The sequence below is a fragment of the Brassica napus genome, chromosome C3 (genome assembly GCF_020379485.1).
Source record: "Brassica napus cultivar Da-Ae chromosome C3, Da-Ae, whole genome shotgun sequence".
NCBI classification, from domain to species: domain Eukaryota; kingdom Viridiplantae; phylum Streptophyta; class Magnoliopsida; order Brassicales; family Brassicaceae; genus Brassica; species Brassica napus.
In genome coordinates, this window is record NC_063446.1 from 36,151,316 (window position 1) to 36,172,374 (window position 21,059).

A 21,059-nucleotide genomic window follows, 5' to 3' on the forward strand; every position below is an offset into this window, starting at 1 on the left:
AAAAATAAAGTTTTGACCCCACAATATTCATTTTAGTTTTTGCAATTCTGCAATTTTTTGACATTAGAACATCACAAATTTCTCAATTTGGATAAAGAATTATGAATTTGTGAGCAGTGTTGTCCCAAAGATTTATGATGCTTAAAGCCTGTCAAATAATGTGGTCCTTCATAAAAATTACCAATGAAAAATGTATTTAAAACTGGTTGTGGTCTGGTTCGAACTAGAGACCAAAAGGTCTAACATCTTTTACTTTTCCCATCAAAGCAACAAGTAATTTTTGAAGATGTAGCCTTTGTTTTGCATTTATTATATGTGGTCTGAAGTCAATGTTTCATTGGCCTTATAGAAGGGACGGACCTGTTTGTGAGGATAATTTTTCTTTTGTCACCAAATCGCGGCTGAAGTATGACAAATATAAGTCATCGTAGTTCCTTTACGAAACCTTTTTGTCTTAATACTTACAATGATCTATATTTTTAAATCTCTTTTAAAAACTACTGTTTTTGTTATGTTTATTGCGTTTGTTATCGATCGTTTGTTTCGTATCGTTCATTTGGTTTTCCCAGTTTGAACCTTTATACTACGGTTTTTACTAGGCCTGGGACGGATCGGATATCCGGACAATTTTAAGATATTCGAATCTGGTTCCTTATCCGGCGGATCCATAATTTTACTATCTTTATCCGGATCTTGGGTTCGCAGATATCCGGGTGTCGGATATCCTTCTAAAAATTATAATATCCGGCGGATATCCGGATCTGGATTTAGATCCTTAAAATAAATATAAAATAATATTAATATATATAAAATATTAACAATAATTTAAAAATAAAAATATGTATAATGTTTTTAATTATTTATATGTATAATATTACAAAATTTACATAAAATTTATATATACTATTATAAAAATAAAAATATATTAAATAAAATTAGTTTTTATATATAGATATTACTATTTTTGAAATAGTTATTAATAAAATTTACGGATCCGGATATCCGGACTAAAAAATCAAGATATCCGGATCCGGATTCGGCTTTGACGGATCCAACATTTTACTATCCGGATCCGGATTCGGCCACTCCGGATATCCAGATTTTCGGATCGGATCCGGATCGGATCACGGATCGAATCCGGATCTCGGATAAAAGTTCCAGACCTAGTTTTTACGACTAGAAATCTATTAATTCTTAGGTTGTTTAATTTTTTAACCGTCTAAATATCAACTTTTTAGTTTATAAAGAAAAAGATATTTTCCATAGCCTTGACTTGATGTCGACCAAATCTATTAATTCCTTTAAACTGACTGAAACGGGTACTATAAATATTTTCCATAGCCTTGACTTGATGTCGACCAAAGTTATTACAACATGTCACATTAGTAATGCGTAACTTAAATGAACACAAGAGATAGTGACTGATTGATGGAGTCCACAAAGTACCAAAATGTCCTTAACAATCTGATGTGATCATGATTCACTTGAATTGTTTAAGTAAAGAATAGGCTGAAAAAAGTATCTGCCGACTTGTGAAAACATATGTTCTCTTGGATACTAAGGAAGCTTTTTTCCTTTTGGCAAAATCGAAACAAATCTTACACTTAATTTGGTTTATTAGTGGTGATGGAGGACGGGTTTGTAGGGTTGAGGCACATGTTGACGATTGTGTTCCTCTCTGGCTTCGCAGGATTCATGGAAGCACCTGTGATTACTGACGTCACCGTCGCCGCCGTTTGCTCCAGACCAGACGACTCATGTTCTCTCGCTGTCTACCTCACCGGTTTCCAGCAAGTGGTACACACCTTTGCTTACATATATTAGTTTCTACCTTTACTTTCTCTTAACCTGATTTTCTTTTGGTCAATTAATCTTATCAGAATTTCTTGATTGTTAAAGTTTTGTTTTTTGTTGTTAAAATCTTTGCGTGAACTCAATATGTCAAATGCTTCCATATCTATTTCTGTCTCTTTTGTTGTTAGAACCTATCACTCAGATAATTGAATTTTTCTTAAGCAAATGATGTTTAAAAAATATTTATGATTTCTTTGACATGGTTTATATAATTTATAATTTATATTTTCTGTTGCAACCATATAATTCGAATGGTTTAACCGATTTAAGCAACAGTTAAGTAATAGTATTTGTGCGATAATGTGTGCTATTGATGAAGGCAATAGGGTTGGGGACTATGGTAATGATGCCAGTAATTGGGAATCTATCAGACAGATATGGGATTAAAGCAATTCTCACTCTTCCCATGTGTCTCTCCATTCTTCCTCCTGGTCAGTTTTCACACATTTTCTTACGTTTCTTTCGTTAGACATTGAGGGGATAATATTGACCACTTCCCCAAATTAAAATAATGAAAATAAATAGAAAGAGAAAAAAAAGAAAGAATAGCGTTTCTCAGAGAAACTTTTCAACTTAAAAAAAAAATTATCTAATATGTGTCAATTGCTAATTGATTCAACATTTTGTATTTTAATTTGAACAATTGCTACATAAACTTATTGATAATGATGCTTTAGACGCATTAACAAACTGACACAGAAATAAAACTCGCTGTCTATATTGTTCACTATAAAAGTATAAAGTATAAAAACACAAGATTCGACGAATATGATATGTGTAATTTATTAGGAAACTAACGCGTGGAAGAAACCAAACTATGGTCCACTAAAACTATTGGCACGCCGATTCATCATCATTGTTCCTTCGATTAGTAAAGACTAAATGAAAGGTGCACACTTTATGACAGAACACAACAGAAATTTTAAAAGAAACAAAAAATCAATCTATTGCAGTTTCATATGAAATGACTAAATGAAAGGTGCACACTAATATCTATCACATCTAAATACGCAAGTAAATTAAACAGTACATATAAACATAAGAGAAACATGATTTCTATTGGGTTGAAATGACGTAAGATAGTATTTGCTAGGGCTGGGAACTAATGGAACTGAAAACCCAAATTGAAACCAACTCAATATAACTGTAGGTTCAGTTTAGTTCTGATGGTTCATGTACGCCCAGGGCCGGCTTACACATCCAGTAGGCCCTGGGGCAAAACTAAAAAAAAAAATCCTTAACACTTAAGTTTGTTACAAATTTACGTGAAGCACATTTTCGAGCGACTGGAAAAACAATGCAAGTAAAAGGAAGAATAAGATATGGTTCGGGAACATGAACATCTAAAAGATAAATGCAAACCTGAAAAAGATTAGTACATAAAAATTGATCTGTAATACTAAGGGGTTATTGGTTGTTGAATTTTAATGGATTTGAAAATTCTAACTAAATCTAGTGTTATTGGTTCTATGATTTTCAAATCTGTATTAAAATCATGTGTTATTGGTTTAATGATTCATAAATTCTATATCAAATCAAGTGTTATTCAATCGTACGGATTTACTAATATATTTGATTTTATAATGGATTTGAATGGATTTGTTTGGATTTTTTAGTTAAAAATACAAAGACTCAAATCCGAGGGAAAACCTCCGAATTTGCATATTTTACTTGGATTTATAAATACTATATGAGTTTCTAAATCAATCAAAATATATAAACCAATAACACCTAAATAAATATTTTAAAATAACAGGACCCGTTAATAAATACATTCACAAAAACTTGTGATTTTATAAAGTCTATTCTAATGGGTTTCCTCTTGAACAAATAACAATAACTGGATGATAATCCGCGCGCATGCGCGGAGTGAGTTTTTATAATAATGTTTGTTTATTAAATGATATTAACATTTTGTAACACTACAATTTTTATCGATTATAAAATGACCAATACAAATGTTGGTATCTTAAATATATCATCGTTGTTGAAGAATGAACGTATTATATCTCATTTTAATTATTTTTAAGACTTCATACGCACAAAAAGAAATTAAATTTTGCGGTCGACACAAATCACTGAAACCAAATAGGTAACATCGATTGTATAATGACGAAAGAGAAATATGTTTTCTTCTCCCAATTTGTTTACTATTGACTCTTCATAAGTGATTTCATTTTCTACCTCTATAAAATTTTGATTTCGTTATGGTCTTTGTTTCATTAATATGAGTTAAGTTTCTTTTTCTTTTAACTTATTCTATGAATTCGGTGAATTACATAAGTGTCAATTTAAAAAATGGACATATGTAAAAATTAGTTTCATTCCAGATACATATATATGAATCAAAATTTTGAAAAAAAAATCACCGGCAAACTGTGTTAAAATCTAATATATCAAATTTTATAGAATATACGTGCAGACTCGAAATATAAACGTCTGTCTAGTATATATTCACCGGCTCGGTCTAAAAATCATCTAATTCTATAACAACAAAACAAATTATTTATTTCACCAGTTCGGGTAATATCTGAATCCGAACGAGTAATATCTGAACCCGAATGGATATCCAAAGATAACCAAACATAAGTAACTAAACTCTATATTTCTAGTTTACTTTTCTCATTTTACTCAAAATATTTATATTAATGATGCTTATTGATCAAAATTAGATAATATACATATACTTATGGATAAAATCATTTGCTACTCACTTAAAATACATATCAAGCTCTTGTTTCTTGCATAAACAAAAATTGCATCAAAAATTTCAAAACAACAACTAAATTAGTGTCTTTCTGCTTTTAAAGTTTTATCTCCAAACCTTTTAATAGTTTAATCTTTTAAAAATTAGAAAAACGGTTAAGTTAAATACATTTTAAATACAAAAACTTAAAAAATGAATAATTTATTTTTTTTCTTCAAAATAAATATCCAAACCTGACCCAAAATACCTGAACCCGAACATAAAATACCCAAATCTGACTCGAAGTGTAGAAATACCCGAACGTGTTCTATATTTTTATACTGAAATATCTGATATGAACCCGAACGTGTATTCGAACGCTCACCCCTACGATATATGATGAACGTGTATTCTTGGTTGAACAAAAAAAAAATTAAACCATTGATCACAAAATTTTCAATGGGTGACTTTTACCATTTTTAGTAATTTATAGTCGTTTTTAAAAATTCAAAATATAACATATAAGAAAAACTCTAATTTTTTTTTATTATATGCTCAATGTGATTTTAAATTTCTTTTAATAGTATAAAATTAAATAAAAAAGTGAGAAATTAGAAAAATTGTTATCAAATATGTATTATTCATAATCATTAATTATCATATATATGTTAACTTTATTAGATAATTCTGTAGTTTTTATTTAAGGAAAGAAAAATATTCATTTGTACACTACTAATTAATTCGATAGTTAGCTTAATAAAAAACATAGTATATGTTTATATGGACCAACTTATTTTTTTAATAATTCTAAGAATCATTCTCGTAATGACACGTGGTTACGAAAATATTTTGTAATGCTCCAGGATTAATATATAGGGGATGATATCATGTTCTGGTTTGTTTTTTCAACAATTTTTTCGTATATGTTGAAAAAATATCATAAGTCACATCAGTGGGTTTCATTGAGCAACGTCAGCGTCCACTAAGACGAGGTGATTGGTGAAGGCTAACGGGCCGGTGTCATTGGACCACCTTCTTTTTCTTAATAAAACCAAAACCAATTGGACCTTTTTTAGAAACTTTAAAATAATCCAATGATGGTATTCCACTGTATATTACATACTATCTTATTATAAAGTTGCTTACAACACATTAATATATTTTCAAAATTATGACATGTGTTAAAATAAGTTTCCTTAAAATTATTTTCTCAAAATTTAAAATAACATAATTGTAACACATGAAAATAAAAAAGAAGATTGTAACATGTGTTAAAAACAATTTCTTTATAATAATTTTCTTAAAATTAGTTTTCCGAAGTTTCAAATTAAGATGATCACTAACGCATAACAATAACAAGTTTCAAGATTATGACATGTAACAAAAACAGTTCCCCTATAAATATTATAATTATTTAATAACAATTAAGAATGTTGTTGTGTTTAGTTTTTTTAATGTGCTTGGTCACATAATAAAATCAAACACATGTTTGTATATGATGTTGTGTTTGGTCATACAACACTTATTATTATTACCGTAATTTACGTTTGTACGTGTTTGATAAAAAAAAAAAGACAAGTATCATATATCACTTTATTAGGCTTTTTTATTTAGTGTTTTTCTTTTAATTCAAATTTTAATAAATTTATTATCTGGAAATATGTCATCAAATAAACGACGAAAAGTTATTTAAAACTATAATAACTTAATAAAAACATCATTGTCATTATTGGAAAAGTGAAAAGAAATTTTTTGTAAAAAATAAAATCATAGGAATAAAATTTCTCTTACTTGATGAGAAGGTAAAATAGTTTAATTTTTATTTTAAAAATCTGATATATTTGAAGTTAAAATGATTTATTTTTATACATGAAAATACAATTTAGGGCATTCATGATATGCTGAGTCTGTATGTGTAGGTCATATTATATGTATGTATACTTTGTTTACTAGTTCGATTCACAGGTATTTTCTGAACCAAACGGATATCTAAAATACCCTATAATAGAGATTATTTTGGTATTTAACAAACTTGAACTGGCTTTTCGATCCTTTATGGAGTGATTAGTTGGAATGTAAATGCATGCTTTAACTTTAACTTTTATCTACAGTTTTTAAATTACCAATCATGCTTTAAGTCAATTTTTAAAACTACATAAAAAATAAAAAAATGGCTGTAGAAATATATTTCTAGTGTCTTTATTTTTTCTATTTAATTTTTAGAGTATACATCTACAGCAGAAAAAACTTTAAAGTCTAAATTTTATAGCAGCACATGTTTTTAAGGTTACAACCCAACCAATTACACCCCTCTCCTCGTATTAGTATTACACATCAATTTTCGTATTTATCATTTCTTAAAATATTTTCTGATATGAAAAATAAAATCAAGATTATGCGGCTGAAAATATTTCTTTCTCAGTAATATTAGGCTACAGAAGGGATACACATTTTTTCTACCTGTTTTACATAATCAAGATTCTGACCGCTTTGGTATGCGAAGGTGCCGTTGACTGCCTAGCCTTTGCTTATGTGGTAATTTTTCTCTGTTTTCCCAGTTGATATTATTGTTAGTATAATAAAATATGAGAAATTCTTGGAGTGAACCTCTAGATTCACCAACCAATAATATTTGATATCTTTTAAAAAAGGAAACAAAATTAAATTTTCAAATAAGATTATATTTTTAAAATAAAACAATAAAAATACATAAAAATAGTTAAAAAAATATATATATTGTTAAACCGTTAGCAAAATACTAAATCGTATACCCTAAACTCCAAACCCTAAATTATAAACCTTAAATCTTAAATAAACCGTAAACCATTGGAAAATTTTAAACCCTAAATCATACATTAAAAATTAAATCTTAATAACACTAAACCCTAAACCCTAATCACTAAACCCTTGGATAAACCCTGAAGCCTCGGATAAATCATAAACTCTAAATCAAAAATATTTAAAATTAAACCTTAGAGTTTATGATTTATCCAAGGGTTCAGAGTTTACCCAAGGGTTTAGGGTTTAGTGTTATTAAAATTTAAATTTTAATGTATGATTTAGGGTTTAAGATTTTCCAACAGTTTAGAGTTTATCCAAAGTTTAAGGTTTAACGTTTAGGGTTTAGTATTTTGTCGAAGACTTAACAATATTAATTAATTTATTTTTTGTAACTATTTTTATGTATTTTTATTATTTTCTTTTAAAAATATAATCTAATTTGAATATTTAATTCTATTTCCTTTTTTAAAAGATATCAAATATCAAATACTCAAATACTATTGGATGGGGTGAACCCAAGAATTTCTCATAAAATATCTCTATTATTTGTCATTTTACTTCATTTCATTTTTTACCTTCAGGGAGAAAATATTCACGACAGAACAAGAATATCAGCGTTTAGCATTTTAGCTGGTATCAAAATGATCTCTGCACTTTGTGGAACATTAGTTGCTCGATTTCTACCCGTAGCATTGATTTTTAAGGTAAGTTATCCTCTTTAACGTCAAATCTTCATGTGTGATTCAAAATCTTATCAATCGAACTTTATCTCGCAAAATAAGAGACATGCTTTTTGTGTGGATAAATTAGGTTTCAGCTATATCTTTTCTTGTTGGTCTGTTGTACATGAGAATTTTCCTAAAGAAAAGGCTAAACAATGATGAAGTTCGTCATCATCATCAAGATGAGCACGCTAGCAGTGATGTTACGATGTTAGCAGAGCCGATTCTAAATGACACAGCCATTAAAACAAGTGTATTTAACAAGAAGCAATCTTCTTTGAAAGATATGATATTCTTGATGAAAACTAGGTATATTTAAATGCATGTATTTATATATCTTTTTTTTGTAAAAAGGCTTTCGTAAGAATGTATTTATATATCACTCTAGATATAATGATGGATATGGATCCTTTTTTGGTAATCAATATGGATTTTTATTGCAGTACCATATTCGTGCAAGCATTGGTTGTTACGTTCTTCAGCAGTTTCTCAGATAGTGGAATGCAGTCTGCTTTCTTGGTTTAGCTCATATATATCATTTTATATTTGAGTGTTTTTATTATTATCAATTAATGAATAAAAACATATGAAGTTTTTTGTAACTATGTAGTATTTTCTGAAAGCGCGTTTTGGATTTGACAAGAACCAGTTTGCTGATCTCCTGCTGTTGATTACCATCGTTGGGTCTATCTCTCAAGTAATTAATTACGAGTTATGTGTAAATAACACTTCAATATTTTTTGTACATCATGCCTTAAATAAATTTACTTTCATCAGCTGTTTGTACTGCCAAGATTTGCCTCTAGCATTGGAGAACGCAAACTTTTATCAACAGGTCTTTTTATGGAATTTATGAACGTAAGCAGCATTTTTTTGTCTTGAAATCCTAAATAATTGATCTCGGCATGTATTTAGAATGGTGCATGTGTTTCTGATGCAGATGGCCATTGTCAGCATTTCTTGGGCACCATGGGTGAGTCGGTTGAAAGTAAGGACTTGAGTCAATGTTCAAATCTCAATATTATTTTATGTTTTCTTCTTGTTTCTAATTTCTCAGGTTCCTTATCTCACCACTGTGTTTGTACCTGGATCCATAATTGTGATGCCATCAGTAAGAATGTTGACATTATCATTAGTTCTTAACAATGGTGTTTTTCCTACTTAACTGACTCTAAACAATTTGGTTATAGGTTTGTGGTATTGCTTCAAGACAAGTCGGACCCGGTGAACAGGTAGGAACTAGTATATATCTTGTTGTAGGATTGAGTGTTGGTTCTGTGAATTATGTTTGAGTTGATGAAGGGGAAAGTGCAAGGATGCATATCTGGAGTGAAGTCCTTTGGGAAAGTTGTGGCACCATTTGTTTTCAGTCCACTGACAGGTTTGTGAAGCCGTAAGTACACAACTTACTGCTAAGTTTCATTTAGGCTATTGATATATATTGGTTTAATTTGTACAGCGTTGTTCCTCTCCAACAATGCACCATTTTATTTCCCTGGATTTAGCCTTCTGTGCATCGCCTTATCTTCGGTATGGACATTTCATCCTTCATGAGTACTTTGATTCGATTGTCCAGGAACAATGATGAACCAAACTTTTCATCCATGCGCAGATGATTGGTTTCTTGCAGAGCCTACTGATGAAAGATGTACCTCCTCAATCATTGAACAAAGAAATCAACAACAGCTCGAGGGAGGAAGTGTGATTACAGGAACTCGCTATTTAAAAATATAAATAGTGTCAATATAGCATGTAATAACTCATCAAGTATATAAAGAGAGTGCTCTTGATTGTGTGGCAAACAAACAAGTAAACGATTTCAGGAAACAAGAGAGCATGATGTCAGCCATACAAGCTTTATTTTGTTGCTTTGGCCTTTCTTTGGGGTTTTCAACGATGACTAAGAACACAAGAGAACCGTATATAATTTTGTCTAAAAGCCAGGGGTTTTCTGTGTGTCTAATCTTATGAAAATCTCTATTTTTATTGTTATCTTATATTAATAAAAAGCACCATCGAAGTAATCAAGCTACATCAAATATTAGCATTTCATATATATCTAATATATACAACACCCTCATTACTAAAATATAGTTTAATGTCTCTCATTTTCTTTTAGATACCACTCTTACTTTAACACCCATATAGTATGGTTATCCACTTAATCATAGAAGCAAAATCATCTAATTACCCTGTATATCAGGGTTTTGTGACCAACCAGGTGGAACTCTATTTGAGACAACAGTGGGCATGGTCTTGACATTGATGTCAAGCGGGTGAAAACGATACTGAATGTCAAGCTCAAGCAGGATTTTGATCACCTCCTCAACCAACAAGGCCCTTCTTGTGAATTTCTCTCCCATGTTTTGGTGGTTAATCTTATGTCGTGGCCATATTGCTAACCTCACAATGTTCAAATCTTCCACATCCTTTACAATGATATCGGCTTTCGGGTACCAATACTCTGGCTTGCTATCAATGTAGCTGTAGTTTTTCCCAAAAGAAAATAAAAGATCATCATGATTATCATTAAGCTGTCTACAACATTAGGTACGATGTGTGTGTTTTACCTTGAGATTCGTTGTTTGATTGCAACAATCTTTTCAGGTGGAGTAGTAATGTGGACACAACATTGCACTTCATCTCCCATGTCCGGACTACGGTTATAATTGTGGATTGCTTTCTGCCATAGAAGAATATTCGGATACACAATCTTCAGATTGTCAGCCCTCAAGAACACTGTTGTGAGAATGTTCATTTCCTCCACCACCATCTGCACATTTGATCATTTAAGATTTAAGTAAATAGACTCAAAAACACACTTGATATTTTAGTTTTTTTTTTTTAAATTACCTCTACAGTATCAATCACCAACCGATCACCAACATCATAAGGGTGAATGATGAAAAGGAAGATGATTGATTCAAAGACGGTCTTGAGAGAGTTTCCAAACATAAAGGCTAAGAGTACAACTTGCGAAGTTAAAAAGAGAAGAGACTTTGAAGTGGCAATCTCAAGAAGGACTAGCCATATGATTACTATGACAATTGCAGTGAGAAAATTAATCATGTGATGGAGTTTGTTCACTGCTGTTTTGGTATCGTTAAGTGTCAGTGCAAGCGCTCTTCGCTCTCTGAAAGCATTCACCTAATTAGGCAAAGTCAAGAACAGAGTTACATAATGCATAAACTGAACAACAAAACTTGTTGTAATAATTTACCAGCCAGTTCTTCAAGGCTGATTTGGTGATCTTTTTGGTCACTAATGCACCTTCGAAGAGACTCATTGTCTTAATCGCCTCGTCTGCTCGCAGAAACCTCATCAAATCCTCCAAGTAAATGTGCCTTTTTGTTTCCATGCATATATGAGTTTGTTAGAGGTTTTAGAAATGAATCGTTAAAGAAAGAAGATAAAATGTTGTAGACTCTCTCACTTTGTTCCACGTTGAGCCACATTCTTAAAAATCTTTCTTGCAGCCGCTTTAGCTTCTTTTTCGCTCCGTATCTGTCTGATAGACTCATCTTCAGATGTGTTTTGAAGCGCTTGCTCATCCAATGTCGTCAAGGAGACATGTCTCACAATCTTGATCAGTCTCTTCATGTTCCAAGCCGATACATTCTTCTGATTCATCCTATTCAAATCATTCATCGTGATTCCACTATCGGTTCCTGTCTTTGGGATGATCGGAGTCTTCACGCTGTTCGACACACTCCCGTTCTTTTCCGGCGGAAACGCAGCAGAATAAAGGTCAGGCGATAGATCAGCGCCTCCTTTCTGCATCTTGAAGATCTCTTCTTGCGCTCGCTCTTCCTCTTCTTCGATCCTGCTCAGCTCAAGCATCGGCGGTCCGGATAACGTCTCTATCAAGTAATGGTGAAACAGCGCTTCTTGAATCCGATCAAAGTAGGTGCTGACGTGGAACGAAGAGGCTAGAACTTTAACCACCAATGTCTTGATCAACCACAAGATGGTGCTCAACAAGAAACAGGTCAAGATCTTGGTCACCAAAAGCAGAACGTCGCTCTGAGTTTCTCTTTCTACTTTCTTGTCGAACAAGAAATGCCACGCGATGAGAACGAGCCCTAGCCAGAGACAGTTCTGAACAGCCGTCTTCACGCCGTAGACAAAGTAAAGAACCCTCTTTCTCAAAAGGAAGTTTCTCTCAATAAAGAAGACGATGATTCGGATTCCCATCCCCGAGACAAGCCTCCCGCAGATGAGAACAAGAAACACCACTTCCCATTTCCACAAGTGAAGCTTCCAAAGCGTCGTGTCTCTCCATGAATGAAGCCCTAAACTCAACACTAACAGAACCACGACGGAGATCAAGCTCAGCCATTGAAGCAGCGTTATAGCGTCCATTTTTGTCCTTCTATATTCTTCAGGAACATCTTCCTCAGCTAATGAATGATCATCTTCTTCCTCGAGACTTGATTGTCTCGCAAGTAAACCGGATCTTAGCTGTTCTGATGTCCCCATCCAACTCGAATACTGCTGCTCCTCTTCTTGTGGAGGATCTATCAGCCTTGATCTTGCTTTCGCCCTAGAGACGAGCTCTGTTTTCCTCATCGATGAGCATCTCACAACTACTTCTTCGTCCTGATCTTGCGGGTCTAAGTTCATCCGCATTGTCGCCGAGGAAAAAGAAGTGGAATACGTACGAGAACGGACCGAACCTGAAGAATCATTGATTTTGAAAGAGACTTTCGACGCGTCTAACCCAGAGGCTGGTGTGTTGGTGATATCCTCTGTTTCCTCGTCCACATCGAGTGTAATCTCATCGCGGTATTGCGGGAAATCGAAACTACCGCTCTTCTGGCCTTGCGTGTGATCATCGGTTCCAATGTCTTGCCAGACCGTGTAGCTGGAGTCACGTTCCATGTCTGCTTTGTTGCCGTCGAGGCTTGAGCCTGCGCTCTGGGTGCTTATGATCTTTTTGTAAGACCTATAAGAGTTAAAGGGTTTTCGCAAATCCATCGCAAAACCATAACAAAACAAGATGAAAGAACGAGCAAAGACATGAACATCAAGAATGTTTTAGAAACATAAACTTGGAAGCTTTCTGAATCTCTGATGATGCATTGTTTTTTTTACGTTATAGTTTGGGAAAAAGAGTTACGAGTTTTTATTTGTATTTAATCGCGTTATGATCTTTTTTGGTTCTCTGTTACTCAACTGTATTAACAATTGTGATGTGTTTACGAGTTTTTAAACCTCCATGAGTTGGATTAAGTCTTAATATAGCAATTAATTCGTGTTCTGACTAACGATCACTAAATTTAATACAATGTTTTTGCACATATCACGTTCTCTATTTTGGTATGATAATGATTTGTGTTATTAGGGTTGGTACATTTAACACCTAAACACAACACAACACCTTCTCTTGAGTACCTGCGACATTTTATTCATGTTTCCCTTGTTCCTCACGTCAATATAGGAGGAGATAAAAAAAACCTTATTCGGTGGTTTATTTTTTCTCCAGTTATACTCAGAAATAAATCACCATGATATGATTAGAATCCATAGCTGGGTTAATTCATAGATTAGAAGCAGAAGGTAACAAAATTTGACACAATTTCTTTTTTTTTTTGACACAATTTCTTGTTATTAGTAATTATTAAATGGTTGTATGAGATTAGGCTTAAGTGTGTGATTAGTCAAGAGGTTATAGATTTTCCTTCATCCTAAAAGCACATGCAAGATTTGATTCATAGGTTGGTGTTTGTGGTATCACATGAATCTTCAAAATGTCAAATTAAACAGTAATGATTCAGTGGATGGAAATGAGATAAGCCTTAACTGTTCAAAATAGTATACAATTGTTTCCTTATACATGTAAGAGGAGTCATATATGGTTAATGATTGGTAATTAGAAACTAACTACTGTATGTTGGTTACAAAATTTGTTTACTGCTTTTGCTTACATTTAGGCAAAAAGAAAAGCATTAGGGTTTCTTCATGAAGTTCAAGCAGGGGTTTGCGACCAGCCTTGTGGAACTCTGCTGGAGACAACTGTAGGCATTGCTTTGACATTGATACCCATTGGATAAAACCGGTACTCAATGTCGAGTTCGAGGAGGATCTTAATTATTTCTTCGACCAAGACGGATCTTCTTGCCCATCTCTCAAGGATGTCTTGGAAATTAAACCTGTGATCTGGCCAAATTACTAACCTTACCATGTTCAACTGTTCCACGTTCTTTACAACGATCTTAGCTGATGGGTGCCAATACTCTGGCTTGTTGTCAATGTAGCTATACATTTCCATTAAAAAGAAGGATCAGCACAATGTATTTTCAAAAGTATAATGAGCATTAAAGGACCAAATGTTTGTTTTTTTACTTTGATATTCTTTGCCTGATCGTTGCAATCTTTTCATGAGGCGTAGTAATGTGGACACAAAACTCGATTGTATCAGTCATGTCTGGACTGCGGTAGTAATTGCTGATCGATTTCTGCCATAAAAGACTATTCGGATACATAATCTTCAGATTGTCATATCTCAAGAACACTGTGGTAAGTATGTTCATCTCCTCCACCACCAACTGTATTTAATCAACATTTCGTTAGCGCTGTACACTTTAAAATGTGTCACGTTTTGTTGGTTTTACCTGTACATCGTCAATCTCACAGCGATCACCAACATCGTAAGGATGCACGATGAACAAGAAGATGATGGACTCGAAGACAGTCTTGACCGTGTTCCCAAAGATGAAGGCCAATAGTACAACTTGTGAACTTACGAAGAGAAGTATTTTGGAGGATGCGATTTCCAGAAGTACAAGCCATATGACAGCTATGACAATGGCAGTGACAATATTGATCATGTGATGAAGTTTGTTCACAGCTGTCTTGGTGTCGTTGAGTGTCAAGGTAAGAGCTCTTCGCTCTCTGAAAGCATTGACCTACTCAAAGTCAACAAACAGGGATATATATATATATAGAGAATCTAGGAGGATATAAAGTTCTTTGCAGAAATTAAAAATTACCAGCCAATTCTTCAAAGCTGATTTGCTGATCTTTCTTGTCTCTGGTGCACCTTCGAAGAGGTACATTGTCTTCACCGCCTCGTCTTCACGTAAAAATCTCATCAAATCGTCCAAGTAAATGTGCCTTTAGTTCATTCATATATATGATTATATTAGTAAACTCAGCATTTGTTACAAATAAAAAATATTCAGGCTATCCGTATTGAAGATCTCTCAACCAGAATCTCTCACCAAAAATAATCATATTTTAATCGTAGAGTTTCTAAAAATTTGAGAGACTCATTTTAAAGTTTCTCTAGTTGAGAGATCTCCAATGCGGATAACTTTGGAAGAAAAAGAGGAAACTTTGGACAGACTTTGAGCCGCGGCGAGCCACGTTCGTGAAAATCTTCCTTGCAGCTGCTTTAGCTTCTTTTTCGCTCCTTATCTGTCTGGTGGATTCATCTTCGTTCGTGGTTTCTTGCATCTGCTCGTCCAACGTGGTGAGCGAAACATGCCTCACAATCTTCATTAGCCTCTTCATGTTCCAAGCTGAGATGTTCTTATGATTCATACTCTGAAGGTGCTTCACGCTGATTCCACCATCAGCTGCTGATTTCGAGATGACCGTTGAGAGTTTCGGATTCAGCACTCTCCCGCTCTTTCTCGGCGGAAACGCAGCCGCGCAGAGATCAGGCGGTAACTTAGCACCTGCGTTCTGCAGCTTGAAAATCTCTTGTTGCGCCCTCTCTTCCTCTTCCTCAATCCTGCTCAGCTCAATCATGGGAGGACCCGACAACGTCTCGATCACGTACTGGTTAAACAGAGCTTCTTGAATCCGGTCAAAGTAAGTACTGACGTGGAACGAAGAAGCGAGGACTTTGACCACCAGCGTCTTGATTAACCATAAGATAGTGCTCAACAAGAAACACACCAAGATCTTGGTTACGTAAGGAAGAAACTTGCTATCCGTCTCTCGTTGTACTTTCTTGTCGAACAAGTAACGCCAAGCGATAAGAACCATACTGAGCCAGAGACAGTTCTGAACAGCTCCCCGGACACCGTAGACAAAGTAAAGAACTCGTTTCCGCAAAAGAAAGTTTCTCTCGATGAAGAAGACGACGATTCTGATTCCCCATCCAGAGACCAGCCTCCCGCATATAAGAACAAGCAAGAACACTTCCCATTTCCACAGATGAAGGTTCCAAACTCTCACTTTCTTCCAAGAAGGGATCGATAAACTACACGCTAATGCAGCTATTATAGCCACTAAGCTAAGCCACTCGAGCAAGGTTATAGCGTCGAGTTTCCCTTTCTTATACTCGTCAGGTATATCTTCCTCCGCTAATGGATCATCCTCTTCATCAATATCCCCGAGTAAACCGGATTTTAACTGACCCGACCGCCATCCAGAGTACGATGTGTCTTCCTCCTGTGGTGGATCTTGAAGCCTGGATCTTGTCTTGGTTCTTGAAACGAGCTCTGCTTTCCTCTGAAACGACCTGTTTTTTTTTTTTGAAAGAATGTTAAATTTATTCATTAAAAAAACTTTTTTACAACATGTGTAACACGTAGTTAATTAGTATTTTCAAAACGACCTGTTTGATGTGCATCTCACAACCTCTTCTTCCTGCTGATGGGACTCTTGATTCGTCCGCATTGTTCTGGGCGAACAAGACGAAGGAGTAGTGGACTTTGGAGTAGTGGACGAAGAAGGAACCGAGCCGACGAAGTTTATACCAGCTTTTTGAACGTTGAAAGAGACTCGTAAGTCCTTCGCCGGGTCGAATGATGAACGAGCCGTTGATGTAGGGGTTGGTTGTGTCTGGTGACTTACGTCATCGTTGTCTTGATCCACGTCGAGTGTGATCTCTCCTCTACCTCCCCATTGTCGATGTTCTCCTCCAGACTTTGGCTCCTCCATAGGCGGCTGCGGCTTCCCTGATCCGAAGTTGAAGCTGTCGCTCAGTGTCCCGCTCTGTCGATTAATAGTGGTCGGATCTTTAAGGCTGGTTCGTGCCGGCTCCTCGGAAGTTCCAGTGTTTTCTTGCCAGAACTTGTAGCTGGAATCTCGTTGCAAGGGTGCGTTTCGGCCGTCGTCGAGGCTAGAACGAGAGCTCTCTGTTTTGCGGTGGGCCATGCTAAGGTGGTGATCGTGGTCATGGAGAATCGGACGGTTCTCAGGGCTTGCTTCACTTTGATTACCGGGGCTTCGTATCTGTTTGTACGTGCTGTGAGATTTGAAGGAGTTTCTGAAACTCATCGGAAAAAATGAACGAAATTAAAAAAAAACAAAATTACAAATGTTTAGACAAGGAAACATAAACTTCGGCGCTTGTTATGATGCACGGCACAAAACTTTACATAGTTTGGAACAAAGCTTTGCGTGTAATTTCATGGGACGTAGACTTTGATTGGAATTTGGAAAGCTTTAGATTGACTGAATTACCTTAAAATATGCGATTCTTCAAGTTTTTTATTAATAAGAAAAATTTGTGGAACAGATTTAATTCGTGAAATGATAATAGGTGAAGATACAATATAGCAACTAATTATAGCAAACAACTGACATAATTTGGGGCAATTACATTCAAGCTTGAATGGTCTTCTTCTTGACGAAGTGTCTACGTGTGGCACATGTAATAGGGTCCACAGCAACCAGCGAAAAGTGATGATTAACTCGGGTTTCTTATAGTGGAGTTTTTAACAGAAGTTAAGAAACTGTTTCTTAACTTTTAACTAAAAAAAGCTAAGAACCGGTTCTTAAATAAGAACTTTAAGAACCGGTTCTTAACTTTTTTAGTTAAAAATTAAGAAACAGTTTCTTAACTTCTGTTAAGAACCCCACTCTAAGAACCTCGGGTTAATCATGGTCTAATATGTTTTAGTTGTATACTATATTCTATTTGTATAACCAATAAAAATAGGAAAGGTTCCGATTCTGATTTCGGTTTTGAAACGGGAAAGAAACTTCAGATAAAGCTTCGGTACAATTCATATTATACGATTTTGTAAAAAAAAATTCCAATTGTTCAAAAAATGTTTTCGTAATTTTCATTCTACGGATTAGTTCTGCAATTTAAATATATGCACTTTATCTTTTTTCTCTTTCTACTCTCTCCAACTTCTCACTAGAAAACTTCAATCACCATCGTCGATCGGTAGCCGGTGGCTCTTGCTGCCGGTTACCATATTTTATCTTTTTGTTTTTTTGTATGTAAATATTCGATCTGTTGATCGAACTTCTGTTCCGGTTGCGGATTCTCACTTTCGCTAGGCGATCTTTTGGTGTGTTTTTGTTCAACCAAATCAGAACTGTTCACGAATCTATTTCTTTCTTTGATTTGTGTTGACACTTTCTCTTCATGCAAGATCTAACCATAAATCCCGGAACTTGTGTTTGTCTTCTGGTACTAGCCGAGTGCTAGATCTCATCCGAGGGGGCGTAATCGTTTCTTCCTAAAGAGAAAGATAGGAAGATGCTCCCTTTTGGTTGAAGAATCGAAGGTGTTGGATTTGTGTGATTGATTTGAAGCAGATTAAGTAAAGTCAGGGTTTCTTTGAAACGTCCTGACAGATGATCTGTTTTTAGATCCATCAGTTTTCCCAGGAATTAAGGATCGGTGACCACTCGGAGATCAAACTACAAGAACCGGCGAGCTTTGTATGAAGAGTTCAAGGTAGATTCGAAGGAAGCGGTAAAGCTTATGCGTCTCATCCGAGAAGTTTACCGGGGAGATGATCGGAAGATAGACCGCCGGTGAGAACATTGAAGTCAAGTCGAGATTCTTCTTGCCGTTTCATCAGCCAACCCAATAGTCAACACGTGTTTCCACGTTTTTCTTTAATATTGTAGTTATCATCTTTTGTTGAAATCAGTTTATGAATTGGGTTGTAATGGGCCTTCGGTTTACCTTGTTTGGGCTTTAAGCCTTTAATAATATCAATGTTAAACGGCAGCGTTTAAGGAAAGAGGGAATCGTGGAACCTTGTGGTAGATGTCTTGGAAGTATACCAGGATCCAGGTGGGTTAATGAGCTCTAAATTACAAATTCGTATCTAGTCGGGTCAGAATTGATCTCTGAGATATTATCATCCCTCTGGTGAGATTTGTAAGGTGTAAAGCTTTTCCTCAGATTCATCCATCCATGGTCGATTGGGCAACACTCCCGAAGGATCTCCTAAACCTAATCTCCAAATCCCTCGATTCCTCCTTCGATCTCCTCCAATTCCGCTCCGTATGCTCCTCATGGCGCTCCTCCGCCGAGGCGAAGCCTCCTCTCCCGACTCACCACCTCCCGATCCTCCCCGATAACGGCACAAGCCTCTTCCCGGACTCCGCCGTGGGGTTCCGCCTCTCGCAGCGTAGCATCCTCCTCGTCAAACCTCACAAACCGCCAATCAACGGATCCGATCTGTTCGGATGGCTCGTCAAGGTCGAGGAAGACCTCAACGCTCCTCGCGGCAAGGTGACGCTTCTCGATCCGATGAGCGAGACGATACACTCTCTCCCTGAGCATTTCCCTCGATCTCTCGATATGTCAGAGTTCAAGATTCGAGAGCTAGGTCGCGAGTTCAAGCTTCATTACTTCAATACAGTCGGTGATATCATCAACAGTTTGTACTTGGAGAAGGCCGTTGTTAGGTACTTAGATAGTTGCAGCAAGTTCGTGTTGCTTACGATTCATGTTTCCGGGAAGTTAGCTGTGTTCACCTCGTGGGATCGAGCTTGGACTGTGATCAACGACATGCCTTCTCCTTACGATGATGTGATTGTGTTTGACGGGCGTTTCTTCGGTGTTGACAACAATGGGAGGACTGTGGTTGTGGATTTTGCCGATTTGAAGCTTGAGTTGGTTGCGAGTCCTGTGTATGGCGGTGACAAGAAGTTCTTGATTGAGTCTTGTGGCGAGATGTTGATGGTTGATATGTATTTGAGCATGGAGGAGGTGGATGGGGATCCTGGGTTCGGAGAGGAGGTTTTTGAGCATCATGCGGTTTTTATGAATGAGAGGACGGTGAAGTTTAAGGTTTTTAAGTTTGTTGAAGGGGAGAAGAGTTGGGTTGAGGTTAAGGATCTTGGGGGTAAGATGTTGTTCCTTGGGGATGACTGTAACTTCACTGCGTCGGCTTCTGATTTGTTACCTTCATGTGGTGGGAGTTGTGTGTTCTTTAACGGTAATGTCTTCAACGAGGATAACGTGGATGCAATGCAAGATCGAGATTTGGGAGTGTTTGATTTCAGGAGTGGGAAGATAGAGCTGGTGCATAAACTCCCTGAGTATGCTAAGCTGTTCTGGCCTCCACCCCCATGGATTACTTCTCGTGAGGTGAGTCAGTGGTTTCCATTTTCTCAACACCCGGAATACTGTTTGTCTAGGATCGTTTGCTTTTAGTTAGTTAGCTGCTATTGTAGCTACGGAAACTCTATGGCATTATCCTCTATCTCCGTCCTTTTTTGAATTAGTTAGTAGTCTCTGAACATACATTAGGTTTCTTATAAGTTTGCTTTTCCATCATTTTTTTTGATCTCTACTATCATGATGCTCTTATTTCCCATTAGTCTCGCTAAATGTCTGCTCATTGCTAATATGTGAAACCCTTTACTGTCTCAGCGCGCTGAAGATCATCCGGGAGAAACATCATCCCAATCATGAAAAATGTTATTTGTGTAATTTGGAGTTTGCGGCCTTGGAGATTCAACAGATACGGAGGTTAATTATCTCTCTCTGATATTTGTGAGATTAAGAACCCAGAGAGGCGGGCTCTTACTTATATCACATGTTTGTGTCTGTTCTTTTACGTTTACCCTTTCCATGTTTTCAGTAACTTTGCATTTGTACATAGATAAACTCTCTTTGTTTTTTTTCTTCTCAAAGATGATGGATGATATTCGTTGGAGAACCAAACCCATGTTTTTCTTCCAAAATATTTTGTTACACCCTGCAAGAGCCAAGTAATGATTTTTATGTGAAAAAACAGTAACACATGGATTTTAATAATTCTGGAACTCAATTAGATGTTGATGATTTAATACAGAAAATG

At 35.6% G+C, this 21,059-nt stretch overlaps 3 protein-coding genes and 1 pseudogene across 5 annotated transcripts; 2 read left to right on the forward strand and 2 right to left on the reverse strand.

Moving 5' to 3' along the window:
- Positions 1-1,446: 1,446 nt before the first annotated feature.
- LOC106389468 (tetracycline resistance protein, class E) lies at positions 1,447-9,982 on the forward strand. 3 transcript variants are annotated; one of them, XM_048751186.1, is made up of 14 exons: positions 1,447-1,797; positions 2,181-2,285; positions 6,963-7,075; positions 7,903-8,025; positions 8,132-8,352; positions 8,487-8,562; positions 8,654-8,740; positions 8,821-8,901; positions 8,984-9,016; positions 9,101-9,154; positions 9,234-9,275; positions 9,346-9,424; positions 9,503-9,573; positions 9,656-9,982. In XM_048751186.1, the coding sequence occupies exons 1-14, from the start codon at positions 1,758-1,760 to the stop codon at positions 9,746-9,748; spliced, it is 1,218 nt and encodes a 405-aa protein (XP_048607143.1). In that variant the 5' UTR covers positions 1,447-1,757; the 3' UTR covers positions 9,749-9,982. The 3 variants fall into 3 exon arrangements, with proteins under 3 accessions (XP_048607143.1, XP_022554252.1, XP_013685186.1); XM_022698531.2 differs by having other exon boundaries at positions 1,454-1,797; positions 2,174-2,285; positions 7,044-7,075; XM_013829732.3 differs by having other exon boundaries at positions 1,465-1,797; positions 2,174-2,285.
- Positions 9,983-10,179: 197 nt separating this feature from the next.
- LOC106386729 (mechanosensitive ion channel protein 7) lies at positions 10,180-13,591 on the reverse strand. The gene is made up of 5 exons (XM_013826539.3): positions 11,477-13,591; positions 11,264-11,387; positions 10,897-11,190; positions 10,614-10,816; positions 10,180-10,527 (listed from the first exon to the last, which is right to left on the reverse strand). The coding sequence occupies exons 1-5, from the start codon at positions 13,018-13,020 to the stop codon at positions 10,227-10,229; spliced, it is 2,466 nt and encodes an 821-aa protein (XP_013681993.2). The 5' UTR covers positions 13,021-13,591; the 3' UTR covers positions 10,180-10,226.
- Positions 13,592-13,837: 246 nt separating this feature from the next.
- LOC106385927 lies at positions 13,838-18,803 on the reverse strand (annotated as a pseudogene).
- A 222-nt stretch (positions 18,804-19,025) lies between these two features.
- On the forward strand, positions 19,026-20,943 carry LOC106389466 (F-box protein SKIP23-like). The gene is made up of 2 exons (XM_013829730.3): positions 19,026-20,344; positions 20,630-20,943. The coding sequence occupies exons 1-2, from the start codon at positions 19,163-19,165 to the stop codon at positions 20,669-20,671; spliced, it is 1,224 nt and encodes a 407-aa protein (XP_013685184.2). The 5' UTR covers positions 19,026-19,162; the 3' UTR covers positions 20,672-20,943.
- Positions 20,944-21,059: the final 116 nt, after the last annotated feature.

Excerpts from the sequence above, each read along its gene's own strand:
- LOC106389468 (XM_013829732.3), top strand. The coding sequence starts at position 1,627 with ATGGAGGACGGGTTTGTAGGGTTGAGGCACATGTTGACGATTGTGTTC. Across the intron at positions 8,741-8,820 it reads TCGTTGGGTCTATCTCTCAA|CTGTTTGTACTGCCAAGATT; the intron begins GTAATTAATTAC and ends TACTTTCATCAG. Across the intron at positions 9,017-9,100 it reads GCATTTCTTGGGCACCATGG|GTTCCTTATCTCACCACTGT; the intron begins GTGAGTCGGTTG and ends CTAATTTCTCAG.
- LOC106386729 (XM_013826539.3), bottom strand. The coding sequence starts at position 13,020 with ATGGATTTGCGAAAACCCTTTAACTCTTATAGGTCTTACAAAAAGATC. Across the intron at positions 11,388-11,476 it reads GTGGCTCAACGTGGAACAAA|GCACATTTACTTGGAGGATT; the intron begins GTGAGAGAGTCT and ends GGAAACAAAAAG. Across the intron at positions 10,528-10,613 it reads ATCAAACAACGAATCTCAAG|CTACATTGATAGCAAGCCAG; the intron begins GTAAAACACACA and ends GAAAAACTACAG.
- LOC106389466 (XM_013829730.3), top strand. The coding sequence starts at position 19,163 with ATGGTCGATTGGGCAACACTCCCGAAGGATCTCCTAAACCTAATCTCC. Across the intron at positions 20,345-20,629 it reads CATGGATTACTTCTCGTGAG|CGCGCTGAAGATCATCCGGG; the intron begins GTGAGTCAGTGG and ends TTACTGTCTCAG.